General features: G+C 46.8%; 1 protein-coding gene across 5 annotated transcripts in view; it reads right to left on the bottom strand.

Moving 5' to 3' along the window:
• Positions 1–1776: 1776 nt before the first annotated feature.
• Positions 1777–24730, bottom strand: part of LOC133354752 (protein transport protein Sec16A-like) — a 43288-nt gene continuing 20334 nt past the window's right edge. For 2 of the 5 annotated variants that reach the window (XM_061571835.1, XM_061571837.1), the window contains exons 16-32: positions 24334–24448; positions 23797–23937; positions 23096–23209; positions 21713–22082; positions 21179–21336; positions 20404–20545; positions 19981–20069; positions 18071–18115; positions 16673–16717; positions 15197–15340; positions 13335–13412; positions 12496–12552; positions 12158–12314; positions 11284–11436; positions 10182–10408; positions 7888–7959; positions 1777–6363 (exon numbers count right to left, since the gene is read on the bottom strand). In XM_061571835.1, coding sequence (XP_061427819.1) covers positions 6292–6363; positions 7888–7959; positions 10182–10408; positions 11284–11436; positions 12158–12314; positions 12496–12552; positions 13335–13412; positions 15197–15340; positions 16673–16717; positions 18071–18115; positions 19981–20069; positions 20404–20545; positions 21179–21336; positions 21713–22082; positions 23096–23209; positions 23797–23937; positions 24334–24448 — 2179 coding nt within the window. In that variant the 3' untranslated portion in view covers positions 1777–6291. The remainder of the gene's footprint in view (positions 6364–7887; positions 7960–10181; positions 10409–11283; positions 11437–12157; positions 12315–12495; positions 12553–13334; positions 13413–15196; positions 15341–16672; positions 16718–18070; positions 18116–19980; positions 20070–20403; positions 20546–21178; positions 21337–21712; positions 22083–23095; positions 23210–23796; positions 23938–24333; positions 24449–24730) is intronic. The other 3 variants (XM_061571836.1, XM_061571838.1, XM_061571839.1) reach the window with 3 other exon arrangements.

The following is a 24730-nucleotide window of genomic DNA, read 5'->3' as shown; positions in this document are numbered from 1 at the left end:
AGTCACGTACGGAAAAATAAAATAAAAATAAATGAAAATAACTAAATAAAACAATGTATTTTCATTTATTATTAATTTATTCTTATTATTTTTTACCTACGTTTTTTACCTAAGAGTATGAATCATTGCAGTCACGAAAGCTTCAAATCTAGAAGCAAAGAAAATGCATTTGCTTTGCAGGACGACTGCGTTCTTACATTGACTTAAGCCGTGAGACCCGAAGAACACGCGCCTTTGAATGAATATATCGTACAAATTCACGATATCGCCGCTTGTGTTGGCCAGGACCCCACAGTTTGGACGCAGTGTTGTGGACATTAACAAATGGTTAACCAAACAACCGCATTTGTTTCACAAGCCCAAGCCCAAAGTCACGAAAGCTTTAAATCGAAAGCCCAATTCTGTCGGCGAGGCTACTGCGAGGTCCACTTTCTGCCCTGCCTCCTCCCCCCTTCTCTCTCCCCACCTCTTGCCGATATAACCTCGTGCCACGGCAGATTCACGAGATTTAAATGCCGTCACCAAGTATTCAAAAGCCTCATCGTACAGGTCACTTGGTCACATGTCCAGGATGGATCATAAATATGGGTAGCATTACAAGGGAACGCTGAATCGTGAGCAACAGGACAGCATCAAAACGTCAGCAGTTTTGTTCTTGTTGTGATTGTTTCACCTGATGACGATTGCTTGCGTTGCGATCGAAACGTCGGTTGTTAAGATGTTCAAACACCAAATATATGTACTCTTTGTTTTTTTTTGGTAAAGTCACGTAGGTAAAATAATCAATAAAATAAAATAAATGAAAACAACTAAATTAAATCACGTTTCGGAGGCAACACAAGCTTCTTTCATCGAAACGTCGTGATTTAAATTCGTTTTCATTTATTTTATTGATTGCTTTACCTACGTGACTTTACCGAAAAAACCAAAGAGTATGAATCCTTGCAGTCACGAAAGCTTCAAATCTAGAACCAAATATATGCCTTTTGCAAGGAATCAAGTCTGCATTAACCACACGTACTCGTGGGGAATATGCAAACATGCTCTGATATTATATGCAGTCTTTGAAAAGGATTGGCATACGCCAGGTGTGATTGTGACCATGATTTTTCCACCCATCATCCCTTCCGTGTCACATACCTGTCAACCCCTTATCAGTGCCTTCCTTATGCCAGAACAATTCAGACCTTGATAATTGGGTTTTTACCCATTTATCTGGCAACAAAACTGACATCTTTATTTACGAGGAGTCATGTTTGCATAGACCACAATACCTGCAGTCATAATGCAAACAAAAAACATAACTCTGATCATGTATGCACTGTCCTTGAAGTTGATTGGTCCACACCCGAGACAGCTTTCCTTAGAGCCGTCTGTAAATGCTTACCCCGAACTCTCATACTCTGATGGTGCATTGTCTTTGAGTTGTGCGCCTTTTGGCGTCATCTGGTCCAACCCATGTGAGACTAGGCTGGTGTAAATTCAGACCTTATTGGTCACCTCGGTGCCCTTATCAATCTCAACGTTCATCCTAGTCCCATCAGAAGGGAGAAACACAAATAGACAAAACATTTTTTTCCCGAATTGAAACGGCTGTACGCCCGTATGGACCTGAAACCTCAATACCTCTGTATAAGAATGCGGCTAAACCGTATGGGTTGAGCCAAAGTGTCACCTATCTAGAAATCATCGTTTGTCTGACGATCTCATTTATAGAAAGGATTAGTTTGTTAAAAGTTGGCACACAAACACCAATAAAAACCCAGGAGAAAGTAATTTTGTCAAATGCATTTATTAAACAGGAAACATCCTAAAATGTATTTTTAACCAATTAATGAAGTATCAGATCAGAAATGTGTTTCTGTCAAAGAGCTGACACTATCCAGGGCATTTGTTTTTTCATGCCTATCAAAATCTGTGGACAAACTACCTCAACCAACGCTTAACATTATACTGCCATTGCTTAATAATGGAAAAGTTCAGCAAAAGTAATATTAAAATAACATTGGAATTAGATTCCAGAGGAATATTCATGCCCAAAAATTAACATGCAAGTCCACAGATTTCTTAGGCATTTGAAAGGTCTTTGAAAAATCCCAAATTAAAGACTAAAATAAGTACCGTATCTTGAAAAGCCACATTGGGATTTAAATTTGTAATTCCATGTATCCACAATCCACAGTGGCCGTCGGTTTCAATATATCGAGGATCACGGATTTAATCGACCACTGCAAAATAATATTAACAGCATCGAAATCATCGCAAATTCTAATTTGAGCACTGTAATTCAAATACATGAAAGGCCCCATATACCGGTCAGGGTTCAACATTTTGTTTAAAACACGTGGATTGTTCTCTCGACCAAGTCATAGCTTATTGCACGTCGATTCTTTCCGAAGATTACAAACAACATTAATATCCCTCCATCATAAGGTTCAAGAAAGCTAAAATACTTTAATCTTGCCGCCTGCTACTACAACAACGCCCGTGATCCATTTTCTCTCTATTAATCTTTGAAATCGAGACGTATAAAGTTGTCTAGATTTTTTTTTTTTAGGATGCGAGCCGGTTTGTACTCCCAGCCAGTCCAGTATAAGACAAGAGAAACAAAATCGAAGATTACCAATCACAACATAGGGGTAGGTTAACAGGAAAGTTTGAAAAGCGATCGGTCAGAAAGCCCTCATTTAATGCAAAGCATCCCCATGGCAGTACAAGCATGTAGAAAAATATGCCTGCAAGCGACGCATTCATCTAGCAGACACGGTCTGCACAATGGGCCCTTCAGCAGCGCTGCCAACTCCTGAAAACGGAAAGTTAACAAAAAAAATCGAACCTCCGTCATGAGATGTAGCCAAACAGGTCCTTTAAAGTCATCAGAACATCTCACGAGATGATTCACAGAGGACTACACACAGTAAACGGATACAGGATTGCTAATACACACTTGGAATCGCTTCTGAGCCTGCAAAATGTTGTATGTGGGTAATAAAGTAGCTAGATGTGTCGTTCGTCCCTTAGACAAAAATTTGACACAAGGGAAACCCAAAAAGTCGTCGCTACATATTCGTGACAAAATCGCTAAGTTGGCAACCACTGCTCTTCAGCGGGTTCGATGAGCATTCGTGACCTCGGGTCTCGGTCACAGGCTTGCCAATATTCTGTCTCTTTTTGGTGTCACTTCATACATTTGTTTTTTGGTGTAAATAATTGTATTTTTTTTGTGTGGTAAAGTGATAGGGCTGTGCAGCAAGATCCATTGGTTGTACCGAAATTCTATTCCCCCACATGCTCCCCACCTTTCATCGCCAACCCACACTGACCAGTGTGAAGGAAAGTCAAATCATTCTTACAAACAGCATATCATGGGGGAAGAGGCCCGAATCCAGCAGTGGCTTGACAAATTGGCCGTACAAAATGCATATCCTCAAATATGAAACGTGTCGATAACGCAGCTTTACACACAATACGTGTTAAACTACCAGTGCTTTATGAAACGGACTAAGTACAATTTTAATAAGACAATGGTAGTTACTTAATCAATCATGAAGTGCTATAAATGATCAAACGACGCAATTATTTGGGTTGCGCTGCGTTTTCGGGTTGTATCCAGAGCGGTTTCAGAATTATGTCCGACGTTTTGCTTGGGGTGTTGGGGAGCTTCTTTAGAACAAAACTTCGGACATCGTGCTGAAAAAGTGGTGCCGATTCTAAAATACACGAGATGTATAAAGAAATGCAAACAAATCTATGCAGTAGGCATTACCAGGATAATTCCGTTTGACTTCTGTAAAACCGTTCCTTACACAACATGAACATTCGTGGAGATCACAAGAAATGTAGCCTTCAGAGCCTTGGGCCCAGTTACAATGACTTGGGATTCTCAACACCAACTGAAGAAACCGAAATAAAACTTCCTCGCCTAAATGTTATGAGCATTCCTCTTTGGGTCTTTCGGTAAAGTCGCGTAGATAGAAAAATAATAGATCACGACGTTTCGATCGCAACACAGGCAATCGAAGACCCAAAGAGTATGAATTCCTGCAGTCACGAAAGCTTTAAATCAAGAGTTATGAACATTACTTAAGTAATCGGAATTCAGAAAACAAGGAGCCATTATCTTCTTATTATTCGCCCATGTCATTTGCTAAAAAAAAGCAAACTGTCTGGGCCATCAGCGTTGGCAAACGGTTTGCATTGGGAAAATCAGCATCATGACATTTATTCACCCATGAGAGCGTAACCGAGCCACATTTATTTTGAACGAGGGTCTTGATAAATGTTGCCGCGGTCTGATGTTGTTGCTTATGCGATTTCCACATCGAGCAACTTACGGGCAATTTTTTCAAATTTGGCAACGCCGCTGTAGTGCCCGTGCGAGGTGCAGTGCAACGCGTGAGGGATAATACCACTTCCTGGAATTTCCCCACTCTTTTTACATGAATTGTACACGAGAGATGTTTGGACAGTGGCTCCAAATTGAAGTTAAGGCACCGCCACATGATGACATTTAGGAGAGAAACAATACAATATGATTTTAAAACTTAGCAAGCCTAATAACAGGACATAGAACGGATGCAACTAAATCACCATTTCCACTCTCAATGCTCATATACAAATATATTAAATACTCTAAATTATATCATGGGTAGCCATTAAAGTGGTTTTGTCACCAACACCTCTGCTCTACACTACATGGACCGGGGAAAAGGCTCAGTTTGTAAAAGTAATATAAAAAGAGCGCTACATTTACAGCTATTAATGTGATGTTATAATTGGGCTTTCAGTGCCAATAGATGGAATGGCACTAACATTATTAAAATATGGTTTCTATATTTCTTTACCACATAACCCACTGTTCTGAACGGCAGTGTTGTATCCTAGAACAGCGGATTAAAACCTAAATTCAGAATGATCCTGTATAAATCACAACAGTGTTTATTGTTCGCCATCACGTGCAGAAAACGATTTTCACCACAGACGTCACTTATGCTCAGACGGCCTCAGCACAGCTCAATGGAGAACCAATGCTTCCCTCAAATTTTTTTTTTAACGCAAGGCTGGCTTTAAGATAGGCAACACAGCTGTCAGATGGCAGTGAGAAAGTTGCTAGCTTCTGCTGGGGTGATTTTGAACGTGTCTAAAGAGTTAGTGTATTGGGCGTATTCGGTGATAATGTACGCAAATCGATTCTTTGTTAAGAATCAATATTGCTGCCGCATCCATTAAAATAGATGTTTATTTTTGCGTACGATTGTTTAAATGTGGCTCGTGTGAGCATGACCCCACCATGCGAGGTGACCAGTGACCCTCTGAGCAATTGCGTCGAATGGGAAAAAATATTCCTCAAATAAACACATCCATCCCTTATAAATTATTCAACTGCAACCAAACATAACACAATTAAATCAAACAAAAAAAGTCGAAACGGGGAAATAAATATAGAAACCAAAATAAAAACTTAAAACCCAACTTATAATGCATTTGTCGTGACATGTGAAGCGCACACAATGGAATGTGTGCCGCTGCGTTGCGTGTTTGGTGAAATTCTTCACGAGCCGCCGTGGTCTCGAAGAATAGACGGTTGTTCCTCCTTTCAGCTGCAACAACCAAGAGACTGCTCACAAGGCATCGCATTTGTCAAATATAAGCCACGGAGAACAGTCGTGAGGACAAATACCCAACACAAACACCTAAAAGAGGAATGTGTAAAATGCCATGTTGCCTTTGGGGCCATTCGACCAGCTGTTGACATCGTTATAAACGCCCCCACCATAGCGCAATATATGCATTTCTGTTTAAATTAATCACTTATTCGATTATTTTGTCAGACAAACGTCTCAAAATACACCACAAAAGTTTCACTGCAATTTTACCCCCCACGTCTCGTGATGGTGAACGCTTGCTACCTCTCAGCCAGGCGATTGCAAACCAATCGAATCCACGGCGCCTCTTTTCTAACGTGAACAAAATAAAATCACCAGACACCTCACCTTTATTCCCAAGACCAATTTCCTCTTTATTTTTTCTTTAAGAGCAAATGAAGCACTTAAACCGTGACCACCACCCTGTGCTGTTACAGCACAGAGTGGGGTATGGCTTACATCATTCACAGTCAACATTCAGACTCTAACCTGCTAAATAAATTCCATCAATATCCATCAACCTTTTGGCGTGCGGTGCGTGTATGTGCGGGCTGTTTATATATTTATTAAAATTCTTTACAGACACTGAGAAGGAGAAATTCGCCATCATTTGGCAGTGCCCGGTGTGAAGGCCGCAATGCTCAGATTACTTCATGGCGGGGTACTTGCGCGCTCCCAACCGACCCCCTCTCTGGCCACCGGCTGGCATCCCCGTGGGCTGAGGAGACAAAATCAACGCGTCGATGTCATTTAAAGGTGAAAGACAACAGGGTTACGTAGTCATAACTAGGAAAGAAGGACCGGGGTTCGATTCCCCGACTAGAGCGCCTTTGCTGTAGACGTTGTACGCTCTCCCCCTGGTCCTGCATGCATTTCTTTTTACAGGTAGGAACAACAGGTTCCACACTGCCCACCAGGGATTATTTGTCTGTCGTGCATATTTGTCTGTCGTGCACGAATGCGCTGTCCAACCAAGTTCCTACCTGCCCACTCCGAAGGAACGTGTTTTAGGTTCTCCAGTATCCTCAGATTGTTAAAAAGAGTTCCATAAAAGTTACCCGAAACTACAAAAAACATAAAATGCAGGTTGGGCTAGGGGGAGACAGGAGTCCATCCACAGGCAATCACAGCTTTGGATGGATGAATAACTGAACCCTATGGCGATACCCCGGGGTCCCATAAGCCCCCGGCTCTCGCATAAACTGCGTTGCAACGATACGGCAATCCATTCCTCTTGACGAGCTCTACACGGTGCGCTAATCAAAGTTTTGTTCATGACTACGTCAATTTTGGCAACGCCAGGTGCTTCGTGAAGAACAAGAGGATTGATTTCTGGTGGGTCGTGGCGTTTATGTGCGCGGTGGGACGGAGTCGCCAAAAATAAATAAATTATTTACGATTTTAACTTCTGTTTATTCGGGAATCCCGGGGTCCCGCCATGAGGTTCAATGAAACAAATGCATTGTGATGATCGATGTCAAAGAAATGTGACGGTTGCAAAACAGAAGGAACGAACTGCTGCTGATCTTGCACAACAGAGGAGCGTTGCGCAACGTGTGGGGACCTTTGCCCCATCTGGCTTCAGCAAAATGCCGCCGTGTTTACTGCATACGCAGCATGAACCACGATCATCTCTGCTTCTATTAAAATGTAAGCAGTGTAAAGTGCATGATAGAATACTAGCGTTTTACGTTTCACGGGTACATCAAACCCATATTTTGCAACTTCATTGCCTTACGTTGCCTTTACAAAATCACTTCCCCCAATTCATTGCCACGACGCACATTTCCCCCCCCGTTCTCCTGTGGAGTTTGGAAATGCACTTGCATTGAGACGCTATATGCATCCAAACTATAGGTGGTGCAGACAAAAGTGAGGGACCTTAGAAATGCAGAGTAAATTATAACAGATGCTCACAATGTCCATCGTTGCTTGGACACATGTCTCACTCACAAATTAACACACAGGATTCTCGAACAGTCCTTTGACAAATCCACATCGACCTTACCACGCTCGTATTTGTGCCTTCGGTTCTTCAATGTCTCCGGGATGATTGGCCATAAACGATTGATCTCAAATGCCCCCACAGAACAAAAACCAAGGGGCGCGAGGTTGCGGTTAACCCGAGTGGCCATTCAATGGGACTTCAATGGGCAAATTTTCAGTTCATTTCTTCTCTGTACATACCAGACAACAGTATATTCATGACTTTTGCTGCACCCTGTCCTGCATTGAGCCTCACCTGTGTGAACTGCGTGGGGTTGAAGAAGGGCACAAACCCTGCAGCAGGGCCCTGTGGCTCGGGTGCATTCGCCTGCGGATTTGCACGAGACAAGAGGTCGCGACGTTACGCAACGCTCATTAAAACTAAAAATGCTCAAGAATCTTTTAGTGAAGTTTAGTAAGAAGCATTCTCACTCGTGTAGAATTGAGAAGCGTCCTGGGAAAAAATGCTGAAAAACAAGTTTTATTTTAAAATAATACCCGCTTCTGGTTTCAGTTACAATCCACTCTTGTTAGATTGTATTGTATCCTACGGCCACGACATCCACACAATGAACTTTACAATTCCCTCGATTAATCCACTTAATGCATCTGCTTTTAACAAAACTCTTATTTCTGGACAAATATACATTTGTGGGTTATCAAGTTTCTTTCCAGGACACCCCTCAATTGCACATATCTCTTTTTTATGAAGGTTACTACTGAGCATAGGGCCAAAAGGCCTAAATGCCAAGCAAATGACAACAAACAGCACAACTGAAGGTGTGATAGATACGAGTTAAAACATTTGTTGAATTGAGCAACGTTATTATAAGAACTTGGGGGAAAAAAAACAGTCGATGGCAGGGAATTTCAAAGTCAGCCACACAGCAGATGCTCGATTAACTACACGTATTGCGAAGCGTCGTTGCGTAGACGAGCACTTTTTTGTGAAATTAACTGAAACAGACGGCATTTGCCACAGCGAAGGGTGGGCAGCGCGAGTCAGAGTAAAGCACTGGTGGAGAGGAGGGTGCAGTAGAAAAAAGGTGAATGACTTCACAATATTGGAAGTTAACCTTCAAGTATTCCAGCCAGACAATGAAGCTCATGGTAGAACCCTACGCAGAGTGACTCAAAATCTGCTTCGGACGCCGAGGTTTGGAACTGTTGCAGCCTCACGACACTTTAAACTACACTATACACTACTATACATTACACTATACACTACGCACTTTACTGTTACAGCCTGACGTCACGATACACTAAACCAGTGGTTCTTAACCTGGGGCGAGGCACCCCCTGGGGGTGCGAGACATGGCCAGATGTTGTTTTTAGAAGGTAAATCATCGAAAACACAAATTAAGCATGGGCATGTGCGTACAACTACTTTGTTTCATCAGACCTATGGATTTATTAACGTTATATATTTTTTTACGATTGAAAACAAGGCTGCAGTAAAGGTTAGGAACCACTGCACTATACTATATACTATACACTACACACTACTACACACTACACTACACACTACTACACACTACACTACACACGACACTATACTCTTACGGCCTCACGTCGGTTCCCTGCTATCGCCCCCTCGGTGTAGAACTCTCTAATCCCTTTGCACATCCACATCATCAAATGCACTCTGACTTTTAAGAAACATCTAAAGGCATCTATCTGTGTTGGTAAGGCTTTCGAGCAGCCATCAGCTTGGCTCCGCACCACTGAGTTGATGACTTGTGTGCAAAATAATTATTATTATGACTTGAAGGGTGACAGCTGGAAGACTAATAATATGGGTGTGGTCAACAATGAATGGAAGAGCAATTCATAAGGGAAATAAAGTAGCTCGTGTGGTAGGTACATACATAGGCTGTGTGTCCCCCAATCTGTCTGACATGAGTTTGAAGCTTGCATTACGAAAATGTATTTTCGAGTAACAGTAACGTAAGCTGTCAAAAGGACCATCAATATGGATAGTGGCGTTGGGACTGACGTCACAGTGACGAGGAGTGGTATAATGGCAAGCCTAACGATTACCTCATCATCTTTTTTCATTAACAAAGTTCTCAACTCCTATTGGGCAGCCCAGACATGCAGCCTTGGCACGTATCAAGAAGGGATTTGAGCAGTCTTCTTTTAAATGACTAAACATCCGTTGGATTTTAGAAATAACACAGGCATAACCCAGTCTCGCTTCTCAATGCTACTAATAATGTGCCCTTAAACAATTCTCTGTTGAGGCATCACTGCTATGTCCTGTATGTAAAGTGACATATACGGCACGGGGACTCTCTGTTAAAACTATAAACTAAACTATTTTTTTATTTTAGCAGGTGAGGCCCACTGAACTATATAGCTCTTCAGAAGCGACCTGGCCACATGAAAGCTCAACGCGTGATGTTGTTTCTAAACGTGGAGAAAAATCGACGCGACCAGGGGAAGTACTGCAAACTCCAAATGTACAGACGTCAGAGTCGGGATCAAACCCACAACCTCTTGTACACCAGGCGAGGTAGTTAACATTTCGCTACCGCGTTGTCACCATACCTGTACATGGGGGCCTGGTGCGTCGGTGTGGGTGCCGACGGGCAGCGCAGGGCCATCCGCAGCCCCTGCAGGTGGCATCTCCTGGGGCTGCTGCTGCTGCTGCTGCTGTTGTTGTTGCTGCTGCTGCTGATGATGTTGCTGCTCTTGCTGATGCTGCTGCTGTTGCTGCTGCTGCTGATGATGTTGCTGCTCTTGCTGATGCTGCTGATGCTGCTGCTCGACGGGCACTGCACACGCGCAAACATTCGGCTCCCATTGGACTTCAGGAAGACGAGTGGGCCTTATGGCCAGTACAGATATGTAGGGTAACGCAGCCTTGTAGCCAACAGATTTGTAGCCAACAGAGCACTTTCACTCACACAGCCCAGTAGCTGACACGAGTCTATCAAGTAACAGTTTAGTTACAAACACACGCAAGTAACTAACGCACTCAAACACTCGAGTAAGTAATAGAGCCCAGCAGCTAATATACTTTAGTGGTTAACACAGTCCAGTTGCTAAAGCAGACTAGCAGATAAAACACTAGTATTTGGCACAATTTAGTAGTGAACACCTTAACACTCTAGCAACAGTCCAGTAAATAAGAGCCCAGTAAATATTTATGTATGTTGAACTTCTTTTGCACCATACATAGCTAACCTTGCTAATCGGAGGTGCGGGGAAAGCTTAATGATTAACACTCCAGTAGCTAAATGATTTGAGTAGATAACAAAGCGTAGTAGTTAACACCATCTAGCAGCTAACATGGTCCAGTAGCTAACACAGACCTATGGTTAACAGCCCACTACATAAAGCTTCATCTGCTTAAGCAGCTCGCAGCTCGGCTGCAGAGCTGCAGTGAAGCAAAAGCCATTGTTGTACTTTACTATGCTCCCCACTTTCACCAACCTGCACTAAGCAGCATCGTGAGAAAAAGTAAAATAACTCAATAGGCTCACATGACAAACGGAGGCCCTTGTCCAGCAGTGGATTGACAAAATTGCTGTCCGTACGTACCTCGTGTGTTGTTAAGTATGGGATGAATCTCCCCTCTGTCCTGCGGCCTAGCTGACACTGTGCTGTGACTATCCCGGGAGGGGCAGGCAGGCGCACTGCCGCCTACCTGGGCCGGACGGCACAAAGAAGTTGCTGCTGAGACTGGCCATGGGGGCGAGCGGAGCAAACATCTCCGGAGGTGGCGCGGTTGTCTGCGGAGGCGCAGCGGCACCACCGGGGTTCATCACGTCCACGTAGCGGCCCCGGCCGCGTGCGCCAACTGCTCGCGTGGGCCAGAGGGGGACACGTCACGCGCTCGTCACGCGCTCGTCACGCGACCGTCACGCGCTCGTCACGCGCTCGTCACGCGCTCGTCACGCGACCGTCACGCGACCGTCACGCGACCGTCACGCGACCGTCACGCGCTCGTCACGCAAAGGGGCGAGACGATATGAAAGGGTTTTAGCACTTACGCTAAACCCGGTTTTCATAGTTGGCCACCGACACGCTCCGGCTGTACACAAATGTCGAGGTGAATTGTCGGGGGTGAGATGTAACACTCGGGGTGAGACGTCATGTGAGGGGCGAGACGTCACGTGAGGGCGAGCTGCTAGCTGAAATAAATGAACAATAAACTGCCAAGCTGTAAAATAGAATTGCTGTTTACAGATTAATGGGTATATAACAAGGAGGGAAGATCAAAGATCCCACGTTTGGCTTCAGAAAGTTCGAGGGCAAGTGATGATAGTGAATTTATGAAAGTGCCAAGTTCACATTATGGCCCCTCAAGAATTCCAGGGCAAATGATGTGAGCAAGTTTTTCATGAAGGCCATAAAGGAACTCAAGAACACTGATTGATAATCACCACATGCCCGACTATGTCTTTGCCTTGCTAGCGTTGAGAATGATTAACATCTCACAAATGATACGCAAAATAAACGATTGAATGGCGGCAAAGCTAAGAGTTGCGAAGGCGCGCGACTTCACATCGCTCGCTCACCGGCTCTGCGAGAGAACATATTGACCCCCCCCTGGGGGGCAGATGTTGCTGGGAGCCCCCCAGGGCCCTGTTGACCCATGGAGCCAGGGGCGGCGCCAGCGCCGGGGAGTTGGGCCACTTGCGGAGCTGAAATTGGTGGCGGAGGTGGCGGCTTGCTCTGCAAAAAAAGCCCACCACAGTCCATCCTCACATTAATACGTGTTTCACTTTGGAATAATTTATTTTATTACAATGAGTGATCCCGATTCCGCCGCGAGCGAGTGCCGCGCCTACGGGTTTGTAAACCCGTAAGCTCGGCACTCGACAGCTCGTCAGGGCTGTTCCCTGCGCTCTCGTACCTCATCCTCGGGCTCCTCCAGGTTGACCCATTTTTTCCTCTTGTCATCCCACACGATCTGAGACGACACGCACACACACACACACAGGTGCGTGCAGACGGTTTTACTCCCCTCGACTTAGACACAACCCTTTTCCACCGACGCATCCGTGTCACGCCAGGGTCATGTGCCGAACTAGGTCGGCGCGGGTTTGGGAAGCTCAAGGTTTTTTTCCACAACAGAAGCAGAGCCGTGCCGCAGACGTCACACAACGAGGAGGGATGCGTTGTACTGACGCCAGATGCACTGGACCCATCATTAGCACCATCCTTCGGTCCTAAATCAGCCCTAAGCTAGCTTCGGATGTCTCGTAAGGCCAGCGTATGATGGATTTGTCACTGCTCTGCACGGCAAATAACGAGTAGAAAACAACCTGTACCCTGAGCGCCCTGCACTGGCTTCGCTCAATGTGCCAGTAGAAAATGGATTTTACACTTCCCCCCAAAGTGACTTTTGCCTTCAAGCCTCTGACTGGAAGGGGGGAACAAGATGTGTCCCTTAATTGGTAGGGAGACGCAACACTGATGACCACGATTATCCATTTTATTTCGCCTGTGACCAAATCAACCGATTAGCATGGTTGGCTACGTACGGTGGTGCGAAACAAGTTCAACATAAAATGCGTACGTATCGCTCTAAGATGTATTTTTCGGGTTGTACTGCGTGTTGTTCGGCACAATATCCGACATTTCACTCCATGTTCTGGGAGCTTCTTTCGGAAACAGATTCCGCATTGTCTCACTCCTACATAGCAGGCAAGCCGTGCGATCTTGCATATGGTGTCTGGCAGCGAGACTCACAGATTTGTTTTTGTCCTCCGGCAGATGGGCTTCATTCTTCTTTGGGAGAAGCCAACTGAACCAGCCACCTTTAGACCCCTGCGTGTGCACGACACGCCAGCCACACAGCACACACACACCAGGGACGTGCGGTCAGGGGAGGCAGGGGAGGCAGAATAATCAAATACAGATTTTTCCACTGATCTGTGTTATAAATGTCATTTCTGTACGATTCCAATAATTTTTATAGTCAAAAATCGCCAAATTTGCGGAGAGGTGAGGCAGCGACAAGCTCAGCCTCCCCTCTGATTGCGCAACTCTACAGTAACTGGATGGAGTGCGGGCAATAAGCGCGTGCCTGTTACTATCTCAGTATGTCACCAATGTAATGTTTGTAGACCCCTTCATTTCATGTCCTCGCCTTCCATACTCCAGGTAACTTATTTCACGTATGTTTATAAAGATATTTAGGCTCGCTGGTCTCGTCATGAAACTGAAATGAAAAAGCACCAGGGGAGGCAGCCATCACATCTGAGGGGGATGTGTCTAACACGCCCCCCTCAGTGAGGACACGCCCCCCTCAGTGTGTGAATCTGGCTCTGATACTAGCCAGTGCCTCCCCAGCCATTGACCTCACCACACGTCACGTCACTGACACACACAGGCCAATGGTTACAACGCTTCACGAAAGTTATCCATCAGGTGGCTGCGAAAAGAACCATGTCCTCAAAATGATTTTGGCAGATATACCGTGTCCCTGCGTATTACGGGGATTTTTTGGAGATCAATAAAAGTATTCAATAAGTTTGCCACAAGGCGACATCTGTAATAATTATTATAAAAGCATTGCAAGAAATGTCAAGACTGTAAAGAAAAGTGAATGCTATGAGTTGTACGGCATTGAAATGCTATAGATCAATTTAATGGACAGCATTTCCAGAACACTGAGGACACACCATATACACTGTGTGATATGCGAGAATGAGCGGCTCAGCATGGTGCACGGCGACTCAACACTGGGCTGTTCCGTCCTCAGTGTACAGCATGCCATTGTAATGCTGTGTGAGCCTATCCACTTTGCATGGGCAGAAGCGTAGCTAACGAATGTGCAGACGATGCGCATCTGCACCACCTGAGACCAAAGATCTACGTCCAAAATCTCTTCAGGTGATGTCGGGCATACAGAGTAGGGGGCAACGCGATACAACCCACCCTGCTGCAGAGGGTAATGTCCGTCACGTGACAAAGCCATATTTAAAATTCTCAATAGTTAGAATTTAGCCAAACTTAAATACAGAACAAAACATTTCATGTGATGTTATTTTTAAAAATCTATCATCGAAGTCCACAACACTCCCTACATTTGAGAACGCAGTTTAATAACAGGCGGCCGTCTGGATTTGTATCGAGGTTTATGGCATTGCCAGCTCAGCGCTCTGACATCTGAGCCGCCCAGCCATCTCCTCGCAACCGCTGCACGACGCTCAATGCTGAGAGCGAGACCTCGGGCGAGGTTCATGAGGGTGTGTGGGGGGGTGGTCACAATAAAAGACAAAGATTTCCCATTCAGCCTGAACAGACTGTTTGGGGCAAGTGCTGTTAACGAGAAGCACCTATGAAGGCCGGCACGGCACACGAGTGGGTGGTTGGCGAGCACCACGCCCGACCGTCTGTCTTCCCCAGTGGCGACGTTTACACACCGCACCAGGTACTCATTTGATGCCGAGTCGACCTAGGGGAGGCCCAGGACAGGTTCAGATAATCATCACTGGTGTTGGTGTTGGCCATCAGCGGGAATGGAACTCGGGTCGCTGGATTGGTCGCGCAGGGCGCTAACCTGGGCACCACCGCTCCCCCACGTCCGGGCAGGGTGCGACACTCACCTTAGCTTTGTCCGCGGGTTTCTCCTTGTCCTTCTTATCCGTCTTGTTGGAAAGCAGCTTCGCGTCGGGCGCCATCGGATTGCTGTCCACCCCGATGGAGTGGACGGATGACTCCGACAGCGTGCGCGAGCGCCGGCCCGTGGCCTGAAAACACCGGCGCAGAGAGGCAACGAGCGTGTGAGCACACGGACAGGTGCGTTCACATGTGCAGGGAGATACATGGAGTGACAGAAGCAATGTATATATGTATGGAGGAAGAGAAGCACAGAGACTTGGGGATGTAATGAGGACGAGCAGAGATATTGAAAGAGAGAATTGGGGATATATTGAGATGAGCAAAGAGATGTGGAAAGAGAGAAATGGAGATGTATGGAGTGAGAAAAGCAGTGAGAGATGTAGAGATGTATTGAGAGGAAGCAGACAAAATGAGAGAAGAATAGAGTGAAATGTAATCTTTGAAGAGAGAGATATACAGCATCAGAGATGCAGTGAGAGCGAATGAGAAAGAGAAGCAGAGTAAGACAATCAGCCAGCATGTCAAACGTTATATTCTACGAACGTACATTTTTCCGGCCTTTTAAGCAACACTCTTTTAAGGTTTTAGCGCAACTACCATTTATAATATGAACGAGTTTTTGATTGCAATAGAGGAGTTTGATATAAATGCTGTTTATGCAGTTACATTTTTTCTGATTACCATTGTAAACAAAAAGGCATGCTTTAAAAGATCACCAACAAACATTCAATTATTCACCATAAACCCACCACAAATATTCACCCCGCAATCATCAGGTCCAACACCAATAATCACCGGACACACCACAACAGAAGGGCAGTTACCAACAAATCAAAGTGAGTTTCAGAGAGAGACCATGAGATTGTTTAAGACAGACACAAGACACCGTCACCCAGACAATATTCAGATATTATCGTGGGTCAAAGCCACCAATGTCACCACACCACGCCGCCGACACTTTATACGAGGCATGCTACCACCAAAGCCACTCCACGTGAAAGCACCCCCTGTATCAAACAGATTGACACATTCCCAGACAGACCACCTGAATGATCATTCATTGGTGTTAAATCACTGGACATTCAGCCAGGGACAATTAATTTCCACCCCCCCCCTTCCATTCAATCCACTTTCATGGCCGATTTAAATGACCACCACATCGCACAATACTGACGTTGAGCAGTAACTCTTTTTTTCATGAAAATACAAATGCTTCAAAGGATATTTGTAATTCGGATATAAAAAAAATTCTGTTCAGCGCTCAAGCCACTGGACAAAACCCGTCCAACATTTATCAAATTTCATGACACGCATCCGTCTAGATTTTGGGCGTAAATTTTGCCATTTTGACACCACTTGTGCGATGGGCGGCCAATCAAAGCAGTCACGAACAGTGGGAGGAGGATATCACGCGGGGCATGTGACACCAGATGTGCGCCGAGAGCAGCACACTTGCGTACCCTGTAACTCGACGTCTCCGACAGGCGCGAGCTCCGTCGCCTCTCCTAGACAAACGTCACACACGCCGGTCCTTGGGGACACAAAACCTCCCGGACAAACCGAAACATCGCCATGCAGTTCATTGATATGATGTAGAAGCCTTGTCCGTCTCAAAGCTTGCCCAGTGGCAGGCAGTGCGACGGCACCTGGGGCCCACGGCTCGGAGGGGCCCAGGCGACGGGCCACAAATAGGTGGGAAAATCAACATTGGTTTAACTATTTAATTATTTATATCAGGGCCCACACCAACCGGGCAATGCCACGAGGCTTTCACCTCGTCTCAATTGTTCTGTTTGTCAATCCATGACACTTGAGTTGCATTTGCGTGCATTAAGGTCACAGTTCCATATACTGCGGAAGCTGGATATAAGCAGCACAGTTCTTATTGTAATAAAAACAGTTCTCATACGATCAACACATCCTTACATTTGTGGGGGGGGGGGGGGGAAGGCGAAGGGCGACTTCTGATACAAGCACACCAGTCCTTACCCCCAAGGGACATGCGCTATAACCCAGTTTCTCCCGAATTAAGTTAAGGCGTACGATGAAATGTTGCAGGAGCCTGTGTATTCTGTTGTTTCATAATGATGCACATGATGTACTGGAACAGTTGATTCTATACAAACACGATGTCTAAACACAACCACATTTTAAAAGAAGTCGCTCCAAAGGGACGCATGCTTTAACGCGAGACTGTGAGGAAGAGAGGGGGGGGGGGGAGCCCACGGTGCAGCACCCAGAGACCACGAGACTGTTCCAAACAGACACAAGACACCATCACCAAGACAATATTAAGACATCATCACGGGTCAAAGTCGTTTGATGCCACCACACCTTGATAATGCTCTTTCTACAAGGCATACTACCGCCAAAGCACTCCACATAAACACACCCCACACGCATCACCAAAAAAATTGACACATGCCCAGACAGACTACCTGTGAGTGGTAATTAATTGGGGTTAAACCACTGGAAATTCAGCCAGGGATATTGTTTTGCCCATATTCAATCCACTTTCGTGGCTCATTTCAATGACCACCAACACCGCAGAGCACTGTTAAGCAGCAACTACTTTTTGTACGAAAATACAAACGCCTCAAAAGATGTTTGGAATTCAGATATTAAACGTTCAGCAGACATTTCAGCTCGCTGCTCGAGCCACTGGACAATACGCGTCCAAATGTTAATCAGATTTCACGTCATCGATTGTCTAAGACTTCACGTGCAGATTTTGCAATATTTAACGAATACTGCTCGTGCGGTGAGCGGCCAATCAAAGTAGTCACGAACAGTGGGAGGAGGATATCACGCGGGGCATGCGACACCAGATGTGCGCCGAGAGCAGCACATTTGCATACCCTGTAACTCGACGTCTCCGACAGGCGCGAGCTCCGACGCCTCTCCTAGACAAACGTCACACACGCGCCAGGTCCTTGGGGACACAAAACCTCCCGGACAAACCGAAACATCGCCATGCAGTTCATTGATATGTGGGAGCCTCGTGTGTGTCTCATTGTTTGCCGAGTGGCGTAGCCACCGAGTGCAACGGCACCAGGGCCCACGGATCGGAGGGGCCCACGGATCGGAGGGGCCCAGGTTCCGGGCTACAAAGGTGGGAAAATCAACTTGGGGTCGGCAATACATTTTTTACATTGAGGCCAACAATGAAGTTTTGCAGGTGTTCGTGCATCCTATTGTTCTCCATATGGATGTACACAATATCCTGGAATCATTCTATACAAAATTATTTTTACACGATTTAAATGGAACGACATTAAACAAGGAAACATGCTTTATTGTGAGACTGAGAAAGACGGAGATCTTACTCTTCTTATTCTTTGGGTCTTTCGGTAAAGTCACGTAGATAGGTTGATATTTTATCCTTTTGGCGGTAACCCGGGGTACCAAATAATACAAAATGGCCGAGGCAATTAAATATTTTATTTCTGGGACACTATTTTTTCCAGGGGTGTACTTAACTCCGCGACTGGGGTACCAATCAATCCAAAATCAGTGCCACTCCGCGATGTCGAAACGCAGCGAGGACGATTGCGCCGAAACGCTGAGCGCTCGTATGCACCAGTGCATCGTGTACAGCTCGAGATGAGTCGATTGCTGCATCCCCGACCATCAACAGACTAAAAATGACTGCATCACGGACATTATGCGAGAGCCGGGGTGCTATGGGACCCCGGGGTACCGCCGTAAGGTTCATATGCTGGTGGCGATGTTACCTTACAAAACACTGCCAACAAGATGGTGTGGGAACTCGATAGACGTAGAAATAGCTTGTTAATGGGGTCTGCATGGAAACTGATTTTCACCTCACTAACCAAATGATTCTTCATTATAAAAAATTTACTTAACAAACATAAACAAAGATCCCCGTATAGACTTAGCAGACTGTTGGGGCAAGTGCTGTTAGCGAGCCCCTATGAAGGCTGGCACGGCACACGAGGGGGTGGGTGGCCAGCAACACGCCTGGCCGCCTTTGTCTCCCCAGTGGCGATGTTTTTACACACCGCACCAGGTACTCATTTGAGGCTGAGTTGACCTATGGAGGCCCAGGACTGGGTCAGATAATTATCACTTGTGTTGGTGGCCGTGAGCGGGAATCGAACTTGGGTCGCCGGATACGTAGCGCAGCGCGCTAACCGCTTCACTACCGCACCGCTCCTCACACTTGAATACTTTTAGTATTGTGCAACCATTGGTTACCAGGTTGATATACTACTGAAAAACACCACCGACCTTAAAATGACAGCGTTAGTACAAGTCAGAGTCGTTAAACACAGACGGAATAGTTTGATTGCTGAGGCCGAGGCATACGTGTCCGCAAACGGAAGAGGGCACAGAAAACATGAAGACTCTTCTCATCGGCTCATGATCGCCGCCGCCAACATCATCTGCTTCATTGTAATACAGCACCTTCCTTCTGCAATACAAGTCTTTTGGGTGTTATCTCCCAGTGTGCCGAGGGTGTTCGCCGAGCACTTGTTTCCTTACACATGTAATACACTCGTGATAAAACACCAACGGCAACAACAGCCGTTGTGGTTAGGAACCTCCTGGACAAAAAGAGTATTGGTATTCTGTGAAGCTTTCCTGGATAAAGAACATGAGTGATTAACATAATATATTCAACTGCGTAGTGTTGCAGCAAGAGTACTCTACTCAGCAGATCGGGGACGACTGCGGCGCATACACACACACACACCCACCCCTTCACACCCCCCACCCCCCAACACGCCTCCGCTAGCCAACTCACCATGCGGACGCCATCATCAAAGTGGTCCCTCTGCTGGTTCGTTGGCCCTCCGGCGCCATTCTCCTGCACCGTCGCGAGGGAGGGATCACCTGCGGGACACGCCATGGAGCCACCCCCCACCCCCATCGTCGTTCAGCTGGGCCGTTACCACGTAAGGCACATGTGCACATGTACAGCCCTTTCATCAATCCACTGCTGGACGAGGGCATCACGGCGCCGTGTCGGGTTGTTGGACAACAAATGTGCGACATCACGATAGGGCATCATCTCGTCGTACTTGCAAATATAAATTGTCGCTAAACAAATACTTTCAAGGTTAAACCACACTGTTGGAAAGCATTGCAGAATCCGTGCATATGCATGATTATTATTCCTTATTCTTATTTAATACGTGCAGTAGACACCATTAGAGGGAGCGTGTACCTTGCTGAAAGCTCATCTGCTGTGCATGTTGCGCCGGGGCCTGCGGAGTTTGCATCCCGTATCCCACGCTCTGCGGCTCCCCACTGTGCATCGCCATCCCCGCAGCTCCATACGAGGTGGCCTGACCCACGTAGCCAACACCCTGTGCATGCGAGAGACAACAGCTGGGTAAATCCTCTGATGCAATCGTCATGAAGCAAATTTGTATCCCATTACAAAAAAAGGCACCTTTATACTTGACAAATACTGCCCAAAGACTTTTACACAGCCACACCCACTCTAACATTGGCCACACTCACTATCCAGGTCGCCCCACCCATTATCCAAGCAGCCCCTCCCCCACTATCCAATGTAGCCCCACACACTGCCCACATCTTGAGTCAAGCATGAGGCCAAATAGTTGTTGAACCGGGACAAATTCCCGACTTTGGCAAATAAATTTGCGATACCGGGGACAGGAGGACGTTCATTTAGTTGTATTGCATCTGCCGTGTCGACATTCTTAAACCCGTAATCAAAACGATAAAGAGTTAAAATTCCGGTTGGGAGTCAATCCAGTTCATCCTCCCTCCAGTGTCATTAAAAAGTACCATGGAGAATAACCCTCACATCGTAATAAGGCATATCCCCCACCGAGTTCTATGTACGTATGTTGAACTTTTTTCACACCGTACGTAGCCAACCGTGGTAAATCGGACTTGGGGGCACTTTAGGTAGGGAGATATTTCCATGAGGAAGGATATCATTGACACGTGAAGGGCAAGTGCTCGTGCACCTGCATGTGAGGCTGCATGCTGGTGGGTGGGTAGCCCGGGCCGTAGCCGGCCTGCTGGTGTGTGGGAGAGAAGCCAGGAGGTCCGCCGTCCGGTGCAAACGATTGCTGCTGTCCAGGGTGCTGAGAAGCGGCTTGAGCCTCGACGCCGTGGGGAATGCCTGACGGAAACGCACCACACCGTCACATTAACCCCTTAGCAATGTACTTACAATGGACATGAATGTGCAGCAATTCATTGCTAATTTGCACAATTCGATGCGTGCGTGCGCGAGACTCCAGAGGAAAACCTCTCGAGGTTGGCATATTTGGGAAGAGAGCCTAACATGTCCGGCAAAATAAGTAAATGACAAAAAAATATAAATTTGTACATTCCTGTATTTATTTCAGATAGCCTTCTGGCTTATACAAACTTCCAGCTTACACTGAATTCCTCTTAACTAGAGTCTGGGGCTTACAGATTTTGACTGCATTGTAAATCTACAAATCAAAGAATCGTGACAAGCCAAATGCAATGAGATTAACAAAAACAATTACCTGGCTGCATGAACTGCACTCCTTCAGATCCGGCGTGCGCCTGGTGCATCGCAGGCGGCATCTGATGCACCAGCGCCTGCTGCGTTTGAAACCCGCCTGCTGGTGGCCCTTCGCCCAGATACGTTGTAGGCGGGAACTGGAACCCGGGGGGCGGGGCCTGCATGCCAGGGGGCGGAGCCTGCATGCCAGGGGGCGGGGCCTGCATGCCAGGGGGCGGAGCCTGGTGGGCAGCGAGCGGAGGCTGCTGGGGCTGCGTTGGGGGCACGTTGAGCTGCTGCTCCGAGGACGACGGGGTCACGATGGAGCTCGTCTCGCTCGAGTCGAAGCCGTGCGGAGTGTCGCGGCCCGAGCACGGCTGGATCAGCCCCTCCTGGGAATGGCCAAAGGAGAAAATATAAAACAAGCTGGCAAAAGCACTCCGTTAAGGGAGTCTCCATTTTGTCCCCCTGCCGCCTTCCCTCAGGGATGGACGGAAGTTAATTACCGCCTTACGGGACTATGACAGGTTGATAAGTTCACTAATAGCGTCCAAGTTATTCCTTCCTAGGTCCCCCTCCCTTTCCCACTCGCTCCCCACCCCGCTTCCCCCCCCCCTTCACCCCACTCCCTCTACTCCCTTACTTAAGTTCTGCATCCACCTACCTTCTCCTCCCCACATCAAAGTACAAATACCCCGCTCACATTCCCCCACTCGGTGGGGCAGTGAACCCAATCGCCTCCCTCCTTGAAGTTCTGGAGCACAGAGTTTGGGATTTACGTCCGCGGAGTTTCTGTACCCCCCCTTTCCCTACGTCACGGTTCGTGCTTCTACCGAAATATACGGCACAATTCTACAACTTAATTATCTGCCGGGTCACAGAATAGACGTAGCGAGCGTTGGCGGGCAAGGTGATTAACGTGTAGACGTTATATCACGACATCATATCACTTCGAAACAGACCTCTCGTACACTTTTTCCACTGGCACATCAGAGCTGAGCTAGCACGGGGCCCTCGCAGTACGGGTAGTTTTCCATTGGCAAATTGCAATGCCGAGTCGAAACTAAACTGCGATACAAACAAGACATCTGAACCTGGATAAGTGCCAAGCAGGGCGAGGGGCCAATAAGGTGCTTATTGTGTGTGACGTCAGCATCACCATGCCATCTACGTGCGTTTCGGCTCATTCATTGCGCGTGACATAGTTGGCACATCTCAGATTTTGCAGTGCAAAAAAAGCTGGTGCCTCCGAACCCCATGCCTGGGAAATGCCCAACCACCCCAGTATGGTTGTGGAGGGGCCGCGTTGATTTCAATTGTACAGTGGAAAAGAGGCTTCCGGTCCAATTGTGTCTTGCACGGGACTCGAGTTACGTGCAAGAGCCCTGGGAAGGGGGTGTCAAACCTTCATCTGCTGTTCCAGAAAGCGCAGCTGAGTCAGCCACTCCGGGTCCACAAACTGCTCCTCCTCGGGCCTTTCCTTCAGCTGTGGGTCAAACGGCCTGAGCTGCGCCGACAGCTGGGGGAACAAACGCACATACAAATACAGCAGACTCTCGATTATCCGCGTGCGGTTTATCCGATTTGCGGATTAACCACGCACCTGAGATATTTACGTAAACTAAGTCATGGATTTTCCCTTAAGCCCAAATTAATAATCGAAAAACAGTTATACATTGTTATTATTGGAAATGTGTATTACAAGTCACATGCTTAGACCAATCAAATATGTGCTCCGGTTAATTTGAAATCCATGTGATCGCCTCTACAGTACAGTAGTTGCATATCTTTACAATAGTGGGCGGAGTTTTATTGATGCTGATTGGCGTGGCTCTGCTGGTGGCCAGCACCACGCACGGCCGTCTTTGTTGTTTACACATCGCAACCAGGTACTCATATAATGCTGAGTCGACCTAGGGGAGCACCCGGAACCGGTTAAGATAATCGTCACTGATGTTGGCCGTGAGCGGGAATCGTACTCGGGTCGCCGGGTTCGTAGCGCAGCACGCCAACCACTACACTACTTCTCCAAACAAAAATACACACACACTTATGCCCACATAAAGACATGCACAGGTCAACATACTGCTGGTGCATTCTGCTTACACTGACGAGCTGCACGAGGAAGGCGTGGGTGTAGAGCGACGGGTGTTCCAGCACCGTGTTGCCGATGACCTCACAGTACTGCATGGCCTGCGCCACCAGCCCGTTCTCTGCCAGCCGGCTGGCGTAGAGCAGCTTGAAGGGCTGAGTGGGGAGAGGGGAGGAGATGGCAGGTCAAGTCAGTGTGTAAGTGTTAACGAGTCAGTTGAGGTGGCAGTTGTGACTTGTCTGTAACACGAAGCGTCACAATCCACGTGATGTACTTCGATTCGGATAGGAAGTCAGGCTTGGTTTATCATGGAATACTTGGCAGGTCAATACATCTCCAGAAACTACAATTTTCTGACACTCCGCAGGCAGGCAATTGACTGCATTGAACTTTGTTTCCAGATTTGAAATTACTCGCATGGTTCCATCATAATGAAACATAAAACAACTGTATCCTCCACAGAACATACAGATTCAAAACCCAAAAGCGCCATGCGCTACGCTGCCCGATGCCGCCACCGACAAAGCCCCCCCCCCCCCTCCCCCCCGCACCTGGAAGTTGGAGAGCGTGGCGCTGGTGCCGTTGGAGCCGAGCGACTGCGCGTATTCGTAAACCTCCGTGCGCTGGATCGACTCGTTGCTCATGAACTCGGCCAGGGGCAGGCTGCTACACACACAAGACACAATGCGTGCGCATGAGAATCTATTATTTCTGAATTTGTATGCATTATATGTGATTGGTTCATGTAAACCCTGCAGCCACATTTACCAATAAACCAAAAAATCATTGTCGAATGAATCATGACCGCAAATCATAACAATTCGGCCAATCACAGAGGAGGGCAAAACTGTTCAATGTCCACAAGACACATTTTAAGGTATGATGCACAATACAAGTAATACATGACTATGGACACTGCTAACCCCCATATTTGTCAAATCCCAACTC

This window comes from Lethenteron reissneri, chromosome 48 (assembly GCF_015708825.2).
Source record: "Lethenteron reissneri isolate LAM-NWPU_2019-01 chromosome 48, ASM1570882v1, whole genome shotgun sequence".
NCBI classification, from domain to species: Eukaryota; Metazoa; Chordata; class Hyperoartia; order Petromyzontiformes; family Petromyzontidae; genus Lethenteron; species Lethenteron reissneri.
This window is presented reverse-complemented; position numbering and strand designations above follow the sequence as displayed.